The 19577-nt window shown below is 38.5% G+C and overlaps 1 protein-coding gene and 1 long non-coding RNA gene across 2 annotated transcripts in view; one reads left to right on the forward strand and one right to left on the reverse strand.

The window, feature by feature from the left end:
- The window catches only part of LOC109937698 (uncharacterized protein C10orf67, mitochondrial-like), a 246365-nt gene extending 230754 nt beyond the window's left edge, over positions 1–15611 (forward strand). Inside the window, exon 16 of the mRNA XM_048612718.1 lies at positions 15066–15611. Coding sequence (XP_048468675.1) covers positions 15066–15087 — 22 coding nt within the window. The 3' untranslated portion in view covers positions 15088–15611. The remainder of the gene's footprint in view (positions 1–15065) is intronic.
- A 1594-nt stretch (positions 15612–17205) lies between these two features.
- The window catches only part of LOC125486181, a 6318-nt gene continuing 3946 nt past the window's right edge, over positions 17206–19577 (reverse strand). Inside the window, exon 3 of the long non-coding RNA XR_007264866.1 lies at positions 17206–18035. This is a non-coding gene — a long non-coding RNA (uncharacterized LOC125486181). The remainder of the gene's footprint in view (positions 18036–19577) is intronic.

Here is a 19577-nt window from a genome sequence, read left to right on the forward strand (position 1 = left end):
AGTGGCCAATCTATCCCCAGAAATGGAAACAGGGATTTCAAGGAACGGAAGGAAGGAGTAAGAAATAGTCAAGATGAAAGTGAGGGTTGGGCGGGAGTTGGAAGCAAAATTGATGAATTTTTCAATTCTGAATGAGAGAGGGAAGCAGTACTGATGATATCATTGACATATTGAAGAAAGAGCGAGGGTGGGACCTGAATAGGACGGGAACAAGGAATGTTCCATGTACCCAATGAAGAGACAGGCATAACTGGGGCCCATGCGGGTTCCCATGGCCACTCCACTGACCTGAAGAAAATGAGAGGAATTAAAAGAGAAGTTGTTGAGGGTGAGGACGAGCTCAGCCAAGTGGTGGAGGGTGGTTGTGGGTGGGGACAGCTCAGGCCTTTGCTCCAGGAAGAAGCGGAGAGCCCTGAGACCATCCTAGTGGGGGATGGACGTGTAAAGGGATTGCATGTCTATGGTAAAGGGGAGGCAGCTGGAGCCTGCAAACTGGAAATTCTGAAACTGGCGTAAAGCATCAGAGGAATTATGAATGTATGTGGGCAGGAACTGGATCAGGGGAAAAAAGACTGAGTCAGAGTAGGAGGAGATGAGTTCTGTGGGGCAGGAGCAGGATGAAACAATGGGTCTACCCAGGCAGTCCTGATTGTGGATTTTCGGAAGGAGGTAGAAGCAAACTGTGTGGGGCTGGGGGACTATCAGCTTGGAGGCAGTAGGGGTGGGGGGTGTGGGCGGGTGAGGAGGGTGGTGGGGAGAGATCACTCGATGAAATGAGGTCAGTTGTGGTTGATACAATGGCCTGATGTGCCATGGTGGGATCATGGTCCAGGGAAAGGTAGGAGGAGGTATCTGAGAGCTGGCGCTCAGCTTCTGCAATGTAGAGGTCAGTACACCAGACTACAACAGCACAACCCAGGATGCCATGTTGTGGTTGCACACGACATTGGTAAGGCCACTTTTGGAGTACTGTGTATAGTTCTGGTCACCCTGCTATAGAAAAGATATTATTAAATTGGAGATTGTGCAAAAAAGATTTGCAAGGATGTTACCAGGACTAGAGGGTTTGAGTTCTAAGGAGAGGCTGGATAAGCGGAGACTTTTCTCACTGAAGCATAGGAGATTGAGGGATGACCTTATAGACCTTTATAAAATCATGAGGGGCATAGATATGGTGAATAGCAATGGTCTTTTCCCTTCGGTAGGGAAGTTCAAAACTAGAGGGCATAATTTTAAAGTGGGAGGACACAAATTTAAAAGGGACTTGAGGGACAACTTTTTCACACAGAGGGTGGTTCATATATGGAATGAACTGTCAAAGAAAGTGGTATATGCAGTGCAGTTACAACACTTAAAAGATATTCGGACAGGTACATGATTATGAAAGGTTTAGAGGATTGTGGGCCAAACGCAGGCAAATGGGACTAGTTTAGTTTAGGAAACCTGGTTGGCATGGACGAGTTGGACCAAAGGGTCTGTTTCCATGCTGTATGACTCTATGACAGAATTCCAATAACATTGTATTATTGGTTAATAAATTATCAATGATTTAAAAGTAGTTGGAGTTCATTATGGTATTGCCATGCAAGTAATTGGTATTGGCATGTATCCAGCATCAAATTCTTACTATAATAGGAACCTCTATGAGTGTCTGCAATGACAGTCTTCAGCAATACTTCTGTCCTTTAAAAAGTAAAGTATACTTTCGTATTAAGTCAGTTAGAGTCTATACAATGAGAACAGTGTCTCTTCAATATCCTCACTAATACCAGTTTTATCAATTCCTGCTACCCAGTGCTGGTAAGTATTTAGCAAGATTGGTATCTATTTTACTAATATGAGTAAACCACACAAACTTGTGTTCCACTTCCATGTGAACTCACAGAAACACTGCACAGGTACAGGCACTACCATCACAGTGATGCTCTGACTTTTATTTGAAGTTGTTAGTACAGAGGTATAACAAGAAAAGTGAAAATGAAACAGGACCGTTTAATTCTCATTCCATTGGCTCACTCAGTTGTAAACAGCACCATTAAGTGATTGTGTTTTTGTTTACAACACTTAACTATCAGATTCTGAAATGTATTTGAGTATGTTGAGATTCATATATATATCAGACTAAAATCTGAATAAGGAACTTTTTGGTAACATAGTTATGTTGATTTGATATTTTAATATTAATAACCAACTACATTGCCTGGTATGTCAGAAGACTGTGTTCAATAAATCTGATATGGGTGAGCTACAAAAAAAACTGAAGCATACTTTTTTTAAAATCATTAAACCTTCCTCAGAGAGCATCTACCAAAAAAACTAAATTAATTAACTTTGCTCTTTTTTTGGTATAAAGGAGGCCCAAGTGCTGAAATCTGCTTCTTTTCCAGCTTTAATTTAATGCAACCACTGAATTAGAATTTGTCCAGCTTTAGATTTAAAATCTGGTACCTTTTTTATAATAAAAGAACATCAGTAGGAGTGTTTTTAATACTTAGTGGTTTATTACAAGAATATTTGGACATTATCCCAAAATAGTCGTTCATTTGCATCACCTTTTTAAAAAAAATGTCAGTCATATGTGCCAAGATGTTTCGTACTAAGTCCTTTTTTTTGGAGGACTTGATTTGACTAAATCCTTACACAAATCACACTAGGGTACAAACTCCATCTCTTAATCTTTATGACTGCGTAATTTATGCACAATGTAACTTGGCGTGAAGCAGCAATCACCTGTTTTCAGATTAGTTATAGACTTCCTCACAAATTAGCAGCTTTTTGCCACTTAATTATTTACTTGGACAATGATGCGGCATTGAAAAATGGTAAAATCCTCCACCTCGTTTTTCTTCATAATGAAGAAATTGCTTCTCTCAACACATAAAATGGTAGAGATTTTGTCGTATATTCATTCAACAATGGTGGACAATAAATGCTTGACTTTCCTAAATCTGAATAACATTTTTAATGCAAGTCTTGTTTTTTTAATTTGGCAGGAATTATAGATAAATATGATTTCCACTGCATGGCTAAATGTAACAACATTGTCTAAAGGCATTTTACCATCAAAATAATTGCATTATTAGTATTAAATAAAGTGTGACCTTATGAAATTATAGCTAAGGTGCAGTTGAGCTCATTTGTTAAATATTCTTGAAACCTGATGGAAAAATAGGAATAGTCAAATAACTTGGTACTATGTAAATTTGTGAGGGTAACAATCAAGATATATTGCAATCATCATTGTGACTGGAATGATCTTTCCATGTAAGAGATATAGGGCTGTACTTTTAGGTCTAGATGACAGCGAGCTTGGAAATGAGTGAGCGAATTTTGGCTTCATCCCTTCCCCAGACCATCTTCCTCTTCCTGCTTGGTTGGCTTCAGTTGCAGCTACAGGTCACCCTCTGGAAGATGTTGGAGGCAAGAGGGGACCTTCATTTTTGGTGCCCCTCTCTGTCTTGCCTTGAATGACCAATTTCTGTTTCTTCAGTATTAGAGGATTGCTTTGTGGCTGTCCAGTTTTGAGAGTCTGCTCATGGTCCTTAATCGAACATTGCTCGCTAATTCACAGTTGAATAACTGTTGCCCATACATTGTAGACCTTTGACCTCAGTTTTGATCAGGGCCCAAAGCCTGCATGGAAAATCCTGCCCTTGGGTACCAAAGATCCACTTGAGACAAGGCTATCACGGCAAGAACATCCTCATTCAGGACCTCAGCTATTGATCCTGACAAAGTGCACAGGATCATTGAGAAGTTTTTTTATTTAACATGGCAGACATTTGTACTCTTTTGAATGGATCTAGGCAGTCAGCCAGATTCATAGATTCATAGAATCATTGAGCACAGAAAAGGCCCTTTGGTTTATCGCGACTGCACTGACACAACTACCAAGAAAAATGCGCTAATCCCAATTTCCTGCACTTGTCCCATATCCTTGAATGTTATGATATTTGAAATATTCATCCAGATATTCTTCAAAGGTTGTCGAGTTTCCAACCTCCACTTCCAGCCTCTACTACCTTCTCAGGCAGTGCATTCTAGATTCCCACCATCGGCTGAGTGAGAAAGTCTTTTTTCCCAAATCCTCTCTGAATCTCCTGCCCCTTACCCTAAAACTATGCTGTCTCCTGATTGACCCCTCAACCAAAGGAAACAGCTGTTTTCTGTTCACCCTGTCCATATCCCTCATAATCTTATACACCTCAGTCATGTCCCTACCCTGTCTTCTCTGCTCTAAAGAAAACAATCCAAGCCTATTTAGTCTCTCCTTGTAGCTCAATTTCTCCATCCCAGGCAACATCCTGGTGAACTTCCTCTGTACCCATTTGATGCAAGCACTTCTTTCCTCTAATGAGGTGACCAGAACTGCACACAGTACTCCAGTTGCGGCCTGACCAACATACTATACAACTCCAACATTAGCTCCATTATACTCTATGCTACGACTGATGAAAGCAAGTGTCAAATGTGCCTTCTTAACTATCCTGTTCATGTGCTCTGCTGATTTCAGGGATCTGTGAATAATTATCCCAAGATCCCTGTGTTCATCTAAGCTACCCAGTGTCCTGCAGTTCATTAAATACTTCCCTATTTTGGTTCATCTTCCAAAGTGCATCACCTTGCACTTTTCAGGGTTAAATACCACCTGCAACTGGTCTCCCCATCTGACCGACCCATCTTTCTCTTCCTGTAACCCACAACCGTCTTCTTCACTCTTAACCGCTCCACCAATCTTGGTGCCGTATGCAAATTTGCTTAATAGTCTAATAGAGATTGAAAACCACCACCTACTAACCAGAAAACGATTTTAGGTGTTGACTGCAATTCCTTCTGTAAAAATAACACTTTAAAATGGTTGTGAAAGAAAAGTAGATAACCTAAAGCTTCATTTGAGCTCCCCTTTCATCCACTGTTTAATAGTAAGTACCTATGCTGAGTCCCCTTCAGAGTCAGAAACAGGAAGTCCTGATGTAGAGCTTGGCAAGTTTCACCTTCTGCTACATTGCTGATTTTTTTGTGATAAACAAAACCTTCATTCCTAATAGAGCATACAGGAAACCCTGGAGGAAGGTTGAATAAAACAGCAATTTGGGTGCTGAATTTAGCTGAATTTGCAATCTTTTCAGTCCAATTCTGTCAGATCCAAAACAGGAATATACTGAAGGTTCACAGATTTCAGTTACTTGGCTTATCCACACATATATATATATACAATATAGTTTAAAATATGGTGAAAGTACCTATATAAGGCTCCATCAGTAGGAAATGTATTTCAAAACTCAACATTCTCTGTAGTACATGTTACTCCTGAAGGTGGTGGTTAGACAAGGGTTAATTTCAAATGCTAGACCAATCCTGGTATAGGCAGGTTGAATTATGATGAAGGTTGGACAGGCTAAGCTTGAGTCCACTGGAGTAAGAGGCAACTTAATTGAAACATATAAAATCTTGAAGGGGCTTGACAGGATAGGTGGGGAGAGGATGTTTCCTCTTATGGAAGAATCTAGAACTATGATCACTGTTTAAAAATTAGGGGTCTCCCATTTAAAACAGAGATTAGTCAAAATATTTTCTCTCAGAGAGGCTTTGTGAGTCTTTGGAACTCTGTCCCTGAAAGGTGGTTGAAGCAGAGTCCTTGAATATATATTGGCATAGTAGGTAGATTCTTGTTAGATGGATGCCAATCTCTACATCAGGACTTACTGTTTCTGACTCTGAAAGGGACTCAGCATAGGTACTTACTATTAAACTTACTATTAAACAGTGGATGAAAGGGGAACTCAAATGAAGCTTTAGGTTATCTACTTTTCTTTCACAACCATTTTAAAGTGTCATCCTTACAGAAGGAACTGCAGTCAACACCTCAAACCGTTTTCTGGTTAGTAGCTGGATGGAATTCAACCCAGAACAGTGTGAAGTGATTCATTTTGGAAGGCAGAATTTGAATGCAGAATACAGAGTTAATGGCAGGATTTTTGGCAGTGTGGAGGAACAGAGGGATCTTGGGGTCCACATCCATAGATCCCTCAAAGTTGCTACCCAAGTTAATAGGGTTGTTAAGAAGGCGTATGGTGTGTTGGCTTTCATTGACAGGGGAATTGAGTTTAAGAGCCACGAGGTTATGCTGTAGCCCTATAAAACCCTGGTTAGACCACACTTGGAATATTGTGTTCAGTTCTGGTCGCCTCATTATAGGAAGGATGTGAAGCTTTAGAGACGGTGCAGAGGAGATTTACCAGGATGCTGCCTGGACTGGAGGGCGGATCTTACGAGGAAAGGTTGAGGGAGCTAGGGCTTTTGTCATTGGAGCAATGAAGGATGAGAGGTGACTTGATAGAGGTGCACAAGATGATGAAAGGCATAGATAGAGTGGATAGCCAAAGACTTTTTCCCAGGCAGAAATGAGTATTACAAGGGGGCATAATTTTAAAGTGATTGGAGGAAGGTATAGGGGAAGTGTCAGAGGTAGGTTCTTTGCACAGAGAGTGGTGGGTGCGTGGAATGCACTGCCAGCGGTGGTAGTGGAGTCAGATACATTAGGGACATTTAAGCGACTCTTGGATAGGCATATGGATGATAGTAAAATGTAGGGTATGCAGGGTAGTTCGATTTTAGAGTAGGACAATAGGTCGGCACAACATTGTGGGCCGAAGGGCCTGTACTGTGCTGTACTGTTCTATGTTCTATGTTTTATGTTTAAGCAATGGATTGGAATGGCAGATCAATCTAGAGTAGCTGAATAGCCTACTGTTACTCCTGGTCCTGATTAAAATGTTTGTAGACCATTAAATAATAGTTGCTAGAGCATTTTATGAAGTAATGCTGAAGAAAATGCACATTTGTTGAAGCTTTTCATCTTGTATTCATCAAGATATTTCCCGCGCATTCAAATTCAAGGGGGAAACCAACAGTTACACTACATGAGAGTACTGATTGTTGGAAAATGGACTTCGGGAGTATAAATGCAGTATAAATTGTTGGTTTCCCTCTTGAATTTGTTTTATTGCAAAATGTCCAGATGGATGACCGTAAGAAAGCAACACAAAAATCTTCAACAAAATTTGTCTTTTATCAGCAACACTGTTCTGCACTACTAAGTGACTATTTTAACAAGTTTCAAAAGCATTCTAGTTAAATTTGCACATACTTGCAGTTTCTGCTGCAGAAGGTTGTTATGGATTTGTTATGCTTAGTATAAGTAACTAGGATCTTTTAAATCTACATTATGATGTGTTTCAATCATTTTCCCATTTATAGGTGTCCGGTATCTTCTTCCCACATCGAATTCCCCAGTTTGTCAATTTTATTTCTGGTCCTACTGCCCACTTCAGTTCCCTTGGGATCCTGGAACCCAAACTCTAGTTGATGCTCCACCTGCTGGTCAGGGGCCAAGGTCAAGTTCAGGCATTGCTGTGGATAGTTTGAGGATTAAAAAGGATTTTGAGAAAATAACTATAGAATGGCAAAGAGAGAAATTGAGGGACAAAATTATTAGAGAATACATAAACAGACATTGAGGAATCAGAAGACAGCTTTTGAAGAAACAATGGAAGAAAATTAGATAGGGAGAGAGATATATTGAAAGGAAATATAGAGAAATACTTGGCGGTCGGGGAGACTGTACAGAGAGCTAGAGAAAGAAAGAAATTCACAGAAAAGGCAAAGATTGAGAGCTACAGATTCAGGTGACAGAGAGAAAGGGACATTAGAGAAACAGCTGGGAAGACAAATAGATTGGCAATCAGATAGGTAGGCACTTGAAACAATACGCAAAACAAGAAAAAATGATTGGTGGGCTGGACAAACACACAGCAGGTAAACAGTGTCAAGGACAAACATTTGAAGAACCCAGAGAACTGTTGTCGACACACAAAAGATTACACAAACGTCAAATAAGCAGAAGATGCACTGTGAGCAAGGCATCAGGAAATTGAATGGATTATTAAAATAAAAATATTGTCTTCCTGTAAATTCCCCGTACATTTTTCAGCATCAATTATGCACATTTATAATTACATCCAGCACCTGTAAGCGTCACTGCGTTAGGATTTTCTCATTGAAAGCACAATCCTTTAGTCGTTTTTTCACAGTCACAAAATCATAGTAGCATACAATAGAATCCCTACAGTGTGGAAGCAGGCCAATCAGCCCATTGGAGAGCACCAAAGGAAATCTCCTGCTGATTACCACATAATGTCCTTTGAAAATGAAGAAACATCAGGACCTTTTTTCCCTTCTCATTAGTGGGAGCGCTGAAGTTAAAGGTGTGACTGGAAAGTTAAGGGTTAGAAACCAATAGCAGATCAACATGAGGAACCGCAGTGGTTGGTCAGCAGTTTCAAGAGAATGAATATGATACAAGTAACAGTCTTTGGAAATGCAAGGTTAATTGGCGGAGGGAATAAGAGGAGAGCCACTCCTAGCCATATTATATGACATTGCCCAACTCTATTTGTAAACAGCAGCCATTGATGACTTTTCACCAGACCTTCCACCCCTTCTGCCCATAGGTAAAGAACAAAGATTAAATATAGAAACAGAAGAGAGAAGTTAAACAAAAGTCTTAGGAAGAGAGAAGCAGAGGGAAACAAAGAGCCAGAAGCTGAAGCAGAGACACCTAAATAACCAGCTATACAATGGCAAGAGAGATAGGCAAGAAATTGTCTCATTGGTTATTAGATCATATCATATGGAATACAACAATCACTTGCCTAATATGAGCATAATGTACATGTCTCTATCAACATTCCAATTTGGCAGTTGAATCAAAGTAAAATAAGGTATCAACTTCAGTCAAGCAGGTAAAAAAAACTATGTAGGTATCTAAAAAATATTAAAAACTTGCATCTCAAGAAAAATATGTTCTAGCAGTTGTAAATTTAGTAACTTGTTTTCCTCAGTATGGTACCTTTCATTACCTACAAAGTCCGACAGCAAGCGTCTAAAAGGAATCCTTCACTGTATTGATAACCCCAGCATTTCTATAAGAACTTCTTCCAAAAGAATTCTGATCACACCTGCAGGCAGGAAACTGCAGCAATGACTTGAAAAGTAATTACATTGCTTATAGAGAAGTCTATACAAAAGAAGTGGGTGAATGTGTTGCAAAACCTCAAACTGTTTCGCAGATTGAAACTTCATGGAGTGGTTTTGGATGATCTGAGGGACGTACACACTCACCAGCCGTAAGAAATGATTGAAGGTGCAACTGTCTTTTAGTTAATTCCAGGTTAATGCAAGTTGAAGTCAAGTCTGTGAGTATTCCAACAGAGATTAAGAGTTTAGAACATGATCTTTCTCCTCAATTTCTATCTTCAGCATTCATTAAACAAAGTTTTGTTCTCATATCTCGCCCTTGCAAATTGCTCATGCAAAAAAGTACTTTAATACACCATATGTTTTATCTCATGGATTTGTGCCTCTGGTTCCAATTTTTTAAATTTATTATAACATTTAAAGAATTTTAGACTTTAAAACATATTACTTTCTTTATTTCACAATCTTTTCAATGAAGTGGCAGACGTACTAATGTATAAAAATTCCAAAATAATTCAAATGTTGGAATTCAAAGAGCTGCATGAGTTGACATTTTTTTCGGAATAAGAGTACAATAAGAATTGATTAATCGATTGTGTGGCTTGCACATTCGATGTCTGCATTATTCCAAAGTAGATTATGCATTTTGACTAATAAGAGCAACATCCTGTAGTGTAAAACACTATAGTTCTCAAGTTGAATATGACATTTAAGTTGTAAATACACTTAAAGTTGTGAGATGTTATTAAGAGCGTGTGTGAATAAAAACACTGGGAGTGCTTGTAAAACAGTTTCAGGCCTATTGTAAGGGAGGAATAATGGATTTCTCAGAAGCCGTTCTGATTTTATGCATGTGCAGTGCCATTGTGAAGTTGTAGCATTGTGTAGCTTTCAGTGACATCATTTATCATTTCAACACCTCACCCCACCCCTCCCCCCCAAAAAATCACAAACAAAACACTTCTATCAGGACTTGCTTATGTTTCTTGCAAACACTGAGACAGAATCAATGATAAACTACAATGGAGTTTTGTCACTTACTGTGACATGCAGAAGATTGGCAGATTTATGCAACTATTGGTAGGGGTTTTACTTTTCGGGAATAATGTTGTGCCACTGGTACATTTGTTAAAGTCTTATATTTAGACCGTACAAAAGTAGAGTCACCAATGATGAAACTTTATTCAATGATTAGAAATAATATCACTAGAATGTGACAATAATATGACTAACTTTGTACGAAAATCAGAATTCTTTGAAGTTATATTATCCAATTAAATTTCATCCTGGCTGCTCCAAAATTGAAAAGATTTAATGATTAATTTTGTTTTTCAAATAAGGACAGAATACATTGAATTCATTCTTGACTCTGAAATTTTGCTTAGCTTTTTACTATTTTTCAAACTAAATTATTCTGTGCAATATAGTGGACAATAACGACAAAATCTTGATTCACTCCAACTTATCAGTCACAATTAATCAAACTTAACAATGGAAATAATGATGTGTTCAAAGAATCTGAAAGCTCTAGGTCATTTCTAGGGCAGCCTTCTTCTCTCTTTTTAGCTTATAGCTTTTAGAAAAATACCATTTTCTAAAATGTGACTATAGAAAGCATTGTGATTCCAGCCGTGGTTAATCATGTATAAACTGCAACATGAAGCCTTGAAACCAGCTTATATACAAATTCTAGCTTTAGTTTATGTTTCAGCGCTTTCTTGAGAAGCTTATTGTAACATTTCCAATTCCAATGCTAGCAAAATGGCTAACCTGCAGCTTGAGCTGGTTACACGCTTTAGTTAAGTGCTCCCACCCACTGCCTTTGGGTCTGTGCAAGGTCTGTGACCTGTTTAGAATTTTCAAGTGAAATGTCATGTTGCCCCTCCCAAATGGGAGTTTCTGTTCTCATTTGATCAACAAAAAACGATTGGGGACGGTAAAATCTGTGTCTCTGTATTGTAATGTGGAAAAGTTCACAAAAATGCAGCAAAGCTAATACTCGTTACATTACTAGTGAGATCCCCTTAAAACTTTAAACACAGAATTTAGCCTTTTAAAACTGAATTTTAATATATGCCAATTACCAGAAAATGGAAATGCAAGAGTTTTAAAAATGTTTCTTCATTGTAATGTGTTTTGTTATCGTTATATGATGTGACATGATTATTCTATATTTTTGGGAATAATCATGCGGTTTATGTATCAGCTATCTTGTCTTATGTTTTTTTAATGTAATCTCAAACTTCAGGATGATAATTAATCATTGTACAACTATAATTAGTAGAAAAAGAACCTTGTCTAAAATTGTACTACATCAGCCAAGATTGTATTGAATAACCAAGATAGTGGACCAGCAAGAATAAATTAGATTGATAGAGAGCATACAAATACAATTATCTTAACTGATTCAGCTCCAGGAAATCACTGCAGGAGTGTCTCACAATAGTATCCTCGGCCCAATCACATTCAGCTACTTCATTTTATGCTTCATTTTCACCTTTCCTTCTTCATAAAGTCAGAAGTTAGAATATTCACTGATGATTGCACATTGTTCAGCACCATTCATGACTGACCAGATACTGACACAGTTCTTGTCCATATGAACAAGACCTCGACAATATCCAGGTTTGGGCTGACAAGTGGCAAGTAACATTCATGCCGTGAAAGCACTAGGTAATGACCATCTCCAATATGAGAGAATCTAATCATCTTCCCCTGACCTTCAACAATAATCCAATACTGATTCCTCCACTATTGTCATTGGAGTTGTCATTGACCAGAAACAGTACAGAACCAGTCATATGAATGAAAATCACCATAGTTTGCTCTTTCACTCAAGAGGAGTGATTGGTGGTGAATTTAGCCTGGACGTCATGCACACATCAGATAAAGAGCAAGGTTGAGAAGGCAGGACCCTTACGGCAACCTCAGCTAGGACAGGAATTTAATCCATGCTGTTGGTGAGACTCTGCATCACAAATCATCCAGTCAACTGAGTTAACTAAGCCACATAATGATGCTCAAAGTAAGAAAGGAGGTCAAAGGGTTGGGATTCTGCAGCAAGTAACTAACTCCTGACTCCCAATGTCTGTTCACCATTCTCAAGCAACAAGTCATAAGTGTGACAAAATACTCTCCACTTGCCTGAATGAATGCAGCTGTAATAGCACTCAAGAAGCTCAAAGCAGTCCACTTCATTGACACTCATCCACCAGCATCAATAATAACTTTTTTCACCACTGGTTCACGGTGTGCAGCAGTATACTATAGATGCTACAGTATACGCTGCAGTAACTCATCAAGGCTCCTCCAATAACATCTTCTAAACCAGTTACCTCTAACTCCTAGAAAGACAAGGACAGCAGATTCATGGGAATGCCATCACCTGCAAGACTCCCTTCAAGCCACACACCATTCTGACTTGGAACTATATTACCATTCCTTCACCATCACTAGGTCAAAATCCTAGAACTCCTTACCTCGCTGTGAATGTATGAAATCATAGAATCCCTACAGTGTGGAAACAGGCCCTTCGGCCCAACAAGTCCACACCAACCCTTGGAGCATCGCACCCAGACCCATCCCTCTATAACCCTGAACACTACAGGCAATTTAGCATGGCCAATCCACCTAGCCTGCACATCTTTGGACTGTGGGAGGAAACTGGAGCACCCAGAGGAAACCCACACAGACACGGGGAGAATGTGCAAACTCCACACAGACAGTCACCCGAGGTTGGAATCAAACCCAGATCCCTGGCGCTGTGAGGCTGCAGTGCTAACCACTGAGCCACCATGTACTTACATACTACATACTATGCTGGCTCGAGAAGGCAGATCACCAGCACATGTCCAGGGCAAGTAGAGATGGGCAATAAATGCTAACCTAGCCAGCAATATGTGTATCCCATGAACAAAAGCAAAAGATTTTAGAATTTTAATGAGATTTGCCATGATCTCTGGAAAGAAACATCACTTTTATCAGTTCAGTTCTATGCATTAATTTGTAAGATAATTTTCACATATGTGGCATATTTCTCATCTTCAGGATATTTCAAAGTGCTCCATTGGAAGGGAATAACTTTCAAAGTAATTTCAATTGTTGGTTTGGACAGATCAAATTGAATGCACAAGGTTCCACGATCAAAATAAAGAACCAATTACCCTGTTTTAATGGTGTTTAGTGACTAATGACTGTTATTTTGCTGCTGTTGTCAGTCTTCTAAATCTGTTTGGTCCACCAGAGGAGAGTGCTTGGGGCCTCATTTTAATGCCTAATTTTAGCACCTCTAACAATTCCTCATTCCCGGACTACCACATTGTATCAATCTGATGTGCACAGGTCCTGGAATGAGAATGCAAGAAAAATCTGCAGCCTTCTAATTCAGAGGTGAGATTTCCACCACTGACTGTGAATCTGCCATAACTACTTATGTGGGTTAAATTTTGTCAGTTTATCTATTATATGGTCTGAGCATTTTCATTTTATTAGAATTCATTCATACTGAATCACCTTGAGGCTTGAGAGTAATTCTCTTATGATCTGAACCAATTGTATGAGTCTTCTGCAATATTAATAATTGGTCACTTCAAGGGAAACTGAGCTTATAAAGTAAACTCAATTTTGAGGTGCAAAACCAGAAGTTGCTGGTAAAGCTCAGTAGGTCTGGCAGCATCTTCGAAAAAAAATCAGGGTTAATCTTTCGGGTTCACTAACCCTTCCTCAGTACTGATGGTAGCTAGGAAAACATTGGTTTATATGCAGCGGTAGACAAGAGGAAAGATTGGAATGAAAATCCCATTGGAGAGAGGAGCAGAACTTCTTCAAGGTGGACATGCCTAGAAGAGATGTGGCAGTGAGTTAAATACTAAATTAAAAACTGAAAGATCTGTGGATGCTGTAAATCAGGAACAAAAGCTGAAATTGTAGGATTAAGGTCTATATAACCCAAGATGAGCAAGTTCCCTGGGGGTTGTGAACTATTCCTCATTTGAGGAATAAATAACTTGTCTCATTTTTTAACATATGTTTTAAGACAAAAGACTACAAAATACAGAAGTCATTTCAAACACAATCACTTCTAAGTAGATGATTGAAGGCTATTTGCTATTACTTTATGAACCAGGTTTCGTAGAACATTTATGAAATTTTCAGACCTCTCTGACACCAGTACTGCTATTATTTCTGGAATTCCAATATTTCATGAGACATTGTTCTTTCTTATCAGCTAACTGTTACAGCTAGACTATCTTGCAGATTTTGCATTAATTTGATGTGCCTTTAAATTGCACAAATAAAGAATCTGTAGATATTTTAGTTATTTGTCATCCAGTTTAACCTCAGATTGTTTATCAGAAGGCTGAATTTGAAATCAATACAGAAGAAAGGCTTACCACTTTGAACTTCAGTGCTAAAGTTACAAAACACTTCGGTGGACGTTTAAGTGTTTAATGTTTGGATAGGGTCGTATACCTATCTCCTTGCTAACGTAATAGGTTTAAGAAATTGAATATTTTGAATACTATTGGGCAGAACAGTGTAACTTTGTGCTGATGTCCCACAGGATTTGAAAGGCTTCGTTTACGACATAACTATAGCATCTGTATAATCTAACACACTGAAAAGTGCCCTCTGACCTGAAACGCCAACTTTAATGTAGATTGGATGCAATGCACAGTGATTTTTATATTTGTATATGTTGGTTTAATTTAGCCTTACACATGAAAAAATGAAAGAATGCCAAATGTCACATATTTTGGATACCTTGAAATAATAATGAATGTATCTCAGCCCTACAATGTGATTGTGAACAGTTCGTGTTTTCATTTCTACAATTGATACTGACATTTCTACTGACTCGCGGTTAGTGTTAAATTAATTTACAAATGTGCTTGAATGAGACTTTATTTTCAAATACCGGTACCGGTTAAGAAACTTGTCGTTGATGCACACGCACTTTGCACATTCTTACTGAGTATTCAAAAAAATCGCTGGCTGATGATTTCTTTCCACTTGTGTATTCATAGATCGTCTGATAATATGTGCTAAAGGAAACCACCGTACTGGAACCCGCCTCTCCCGCTCCAACCTACAGGCTTAAAGCAACGTGAACAGTTAATCGAATTGTCAACACTAACAAGAACCGTTTTTCTTTCCGACATTGGATGGATTTAACCTATTAATATCGGTACACGATGTCCAGTATAAACCGTGAAATTTTACGATAGACTGTTTTTATAAAGGTCACGTAAAAATCAATGCCGTCTTCCACGCCAAGCTGTTTTCTTTACTCCCTGAAGTTCACAGTAGGATCTGCATAAGTAATAGCTTGTTGAAGTAGGTACAGCATTCAGATATACTTGCAGTTACATCCATTTGCCCCATCCCAAAATCATATGTTTAAAATGAATCCGTTGATTAACTAAAATATAGTGACAATAATTCAAAACGTACTCTAACATTAAGAGAATGATTTCTGCCACATGCATGGTAAGAACCTGTGAATGAGCTCGGAACAATTTTCCTGAAGCTTTTTGCAGTGTCATCACGGCAGTGTAAACATTAAAGGCCGTTATACGCAATTATGGAGTCTGGACTATTCATTTTTCAGGCACTGGAAAGGAATTGTTTTATTTACTAACATTTTGATATCTATGTCCAACACTTTAAATTATTTAAAACCCTATGGTAATCATTGGTTTCATACACAGCTGTTGATCCACCAGAGATCCACCCAGAATCAACAGCGCCAACTGTTTGTACAGAGTAGAATTTACACTCTGCCTACTCACTTTTGACACAAAATGCTTTATTTTTCTTCCAATTGTGTAGTGCAACCGGTGGCGTCTGCTCCAACAGCAAGAAGGTAAAAGATGTTTGAAAGATTTGAATAGTCAAACGCTTTCGTTTTCTAATGCGTTTGTCATGGTAAAATACAGCCCCTGTCTTTCACCCTCTCATAAATCAATATCGTCGGACAGAAAGTTTTATGGTGAGTTTAACACTAATTTAAATATTTAATAGGGAATTCTCAGTGTTGTATTTTAGTAGGCATTTGAACATTATCGCAAAGAGTATGTTTTTTTTTCTTTCCCACCGAGATTTTAAATTTTTTAAACATTGAGACGTGCATAGTTCGACTTTTCACTATTGAACCCCACACAATTTAACTGGAAGTTTTTATCATACCTGTTATCTGTCAACAAGTTCGATAATCTACAAGAGCGCTTCTGTAAAATTACGTAAATACCATCAGTATTATGGAAATAAAGGAAGCTTTAGAACCTAAAATTATTTCTAAATAAATTATTCATTTGGGTGCTATGGAGTCGCTGGGGTAGGGGGAACTGGGTTGACGACACTTACTGTTGAGCAGGGTCCTTAAACTGCTCACAACTTGTCGAAATTCAGCGAGAGGGTTAATCCCAATCGGGCTGAATCTGCCCTGAGCTGGCTCTCAGCCACTTTCACAAATCCTCCATACAAGCTAAATATCTCTATTATCGAACCTTCAGCCCAACAGGGACCTTTAAACTCTAACATTGAACAATTTCTACAAATACTGGGTGGAAAATCAAATTTAATAGGCATTAATTGTCTGTTGATGAGTTGAACAAGATAGACAATGCGTCGACTCACCAAGAACAGGGCTGTAAAGTATGAAACTATCCAGTAATGGCATACTGTTTGAACGTTTCAAACATTTTATTTATCTGCAAAAGTGACATTATTCCATTACATCAACGCAAAAAGTAATCATCTTGCTCAGCAACGTTTCAGTGACTCCTATCTGTTGGGAAGATGTCCATGAGAATGAGTCATTTCTTCGCAGTATACAATTTGCTGCTCTTTAAGACAAGGTTTGTAACAACACTAACAAAGAATTCGATTCACCCTTTAACGTACATAGAATAACTGTCTATATGGTATAAAGCTGAAATATTAAAACTTGAGTATTTTGCGTCCTTTTGGCCGAAGTTGGGGGACGTGTATGTAAAAGACAATGTATTAGTAACCAACATGAAACTGGCTATCATCTGTGCCGAAAAAATAAGCATGTCCGCACATCCCAATCTAGTTCTGTCAATGCTGATTTTACAGTCAGCCTCAACATTCAAAATTAACGCTTTGGATAAGAACTACATGACAAAACATGTTAATGTACTTTAGCATGCAACTCATAAACTTTTGTTTGCTATTCATCAAAACAAAGATGTAGAAGTTTTACATGTATTAATCTATCCTTATTTTTGGAGGAACACATCTATTCTGCTTACCTATTTCGCCCTTACAGTGAGAAATGCATTCATAGCTACTCGCAGCTGCATTAGTCTTGCAAAAACATCCCTGCTGCGAAATGCAAATAATAGGAAAAACAGATCGGTTGGATAGCAAAGTAATTAATGCCTAAAAGGGCTGAGGGCTGGTTTGATAGTTGTCTTTTGAGGATGAGACGAACTGGGTGAAAAATGACGCATGCTTTTGCACTTCGGGAGTTGGCAACTGGCAAACTCCCTACTTCATAGAGATGAACAAAGGAGATCGGCTGGGCTAGATAGGTTGCATCGGATTTCTACGTTCCCGAACACATTGAGTCCATCATGAAAACACGAGTATCCTATATTTTCTCCGGAATACAGAGGATGAAAGAGAAAATAAAGCTTTACTTGTCTTCCTCGGGTCTTGGCTGATCGACTGAAAGATTGAAAAATTAATTATGTCACGAGCAAGATTTTCACTTCGCTATTTTTGGCTTTATAATTTTCCAAGTTAAATTAATTTAAAAGCACTAACTGGAAAGTCTGCCTTTCATATTTGATAGATACGAAAATGAGTGGCATGAACTGGCGGACAGTTTTCTTATTTTAAAAAAGTCACCGTTTAAAAATCCTTGTTGGAAATATTCTTATCAACGCATTTGTGTCGTTGTATTGCGTCCTTGTTGGCTGAATCCTTGTTGTGCATAATGACTTTTAACCTCATTTTGCAAGATGTGCCTGAAAAGTTAAAAGATACAAAGATACTATTCTATAGCTTTAACAAAAAGCAGCTAAACACTAAACAAGATCTTCAACTTGACCTTGAAAAAGGGGTTTTGTGCCTCTCGCTAATCTATCAAATCCACCATCCATGACAATGATGCATTTAAAAGTATTGTCAGATGAATGGTTTGATAAATTCGCTGCTGAAAACATTGGGGTCATTTTAATGATATGTTCAAAAACTAATTCTGTTCAGCAAAAAGTTTTGTGACACCGTCTAAGAAAATGAATCGCCAAATCAGCACTGTAATATTTCTGGGGACCAAAAGAAAAGCTGGGAACAATACTTATCATATTAGACGCGATATTTAGATGCTTTGGTTTGGAACAAAAGTCATAGCAAGACGTCTTTATGGCTAATTCAGTCAAAGGCACATCCCTGGTTTTCCCGCAGAAAGGTCACTGTCGTTGTGTTTGGTCCACCGAGGGGGTGTTTTCAGATTGAAAACTGAGCCAGCTGTCTCTGTCATCCTCTCGCCATTGGAGAGCACCAACTGTGCATGGTTGTTAGCCACATTCTACACCTGCAAAATCTACCGATTACCAACACTTTTCAATTTTTAACATCGCATAAACAATGCAAGCAGTGGCTGACAGCATTTGACCGTGTAGCAACACTGGTAGGTACCGGCATTGCAATTGCGTGGCTGCCCATAGATTGGCCTCAGCGAGTGGAGATCAAAGAAGCCTCAAACTGATGTTAAACGTTTGCAAACATACTAACCAATAACCTGTCGAGGCAATCCCACCTCCCTCCGCACACCCCACACCACCACCACACCACCCCCCCACGCCCCGACATTAAGTTTCATTATTAATTATTTTACTTCTGAACTTTAATCCTAGGTGCTTTGGGGTAGTTGACTGACGAGTGAATTGTCAAAAGTATTTCCGATGAAATGTATGAGATACACGAAATTAACATAATAAAGTAATAACTTCATTACTTTACTTATCATAAAGATAGATTGAAAACAATCTTTTGACATCTTCCAGTGAAATTTTGACATTGTAAATTTTACCTGTGTTGTACGCCTAGCGATTCGCTGTCAGCTACAGGGACAGCTGCCATTTCTAAAATTCAGTTTTTAAGAGGAAGCTTTTCACTGAAAGTATTCGATGTTAATTTCACCGGGGTTTTGCCAGGTTGTCATTAAAGTTGTGCACTCATTTGCAATCAGCATTTGTCTGAATCATTCATAAAACATACAGATTCCTTCATTGTTTTATACAAAATATTGAGTGTTATTGAAAGTCATTATTAGAACTGAATTCTATTCTTATATGTGCCCTTTATGAGCTACTTCCATGACAGCGCTTTGGAAAGAACTTCAGCACCACAAGTGGTTGAAGTTCACATCTAACATTCAACACCCACCACTTCCATCCGTCCCTTTCCATTTTCGAGATTCTTATTATTTGGGCATCTCAAGGAATAACCAGTGTATACTAGAAAGGTATATGTTTCCAGAATTATTGCTTTGCTAGAATGACTTG

This window comes from Rhincodon typus, chromosome 2, assembly GCF_021869965.1.
Source record: "Rhincodon typus isolate 14 chromosome 2, sRhiTyp1.1, whole genome shotgun sequence".
Lineage (NCBI taxonomy): Eukaryota > Metazoa > Chordata > Chondrichthyes > Orectolobiformes > Rhincodontidae > Rhincodon > Rhincodon typus.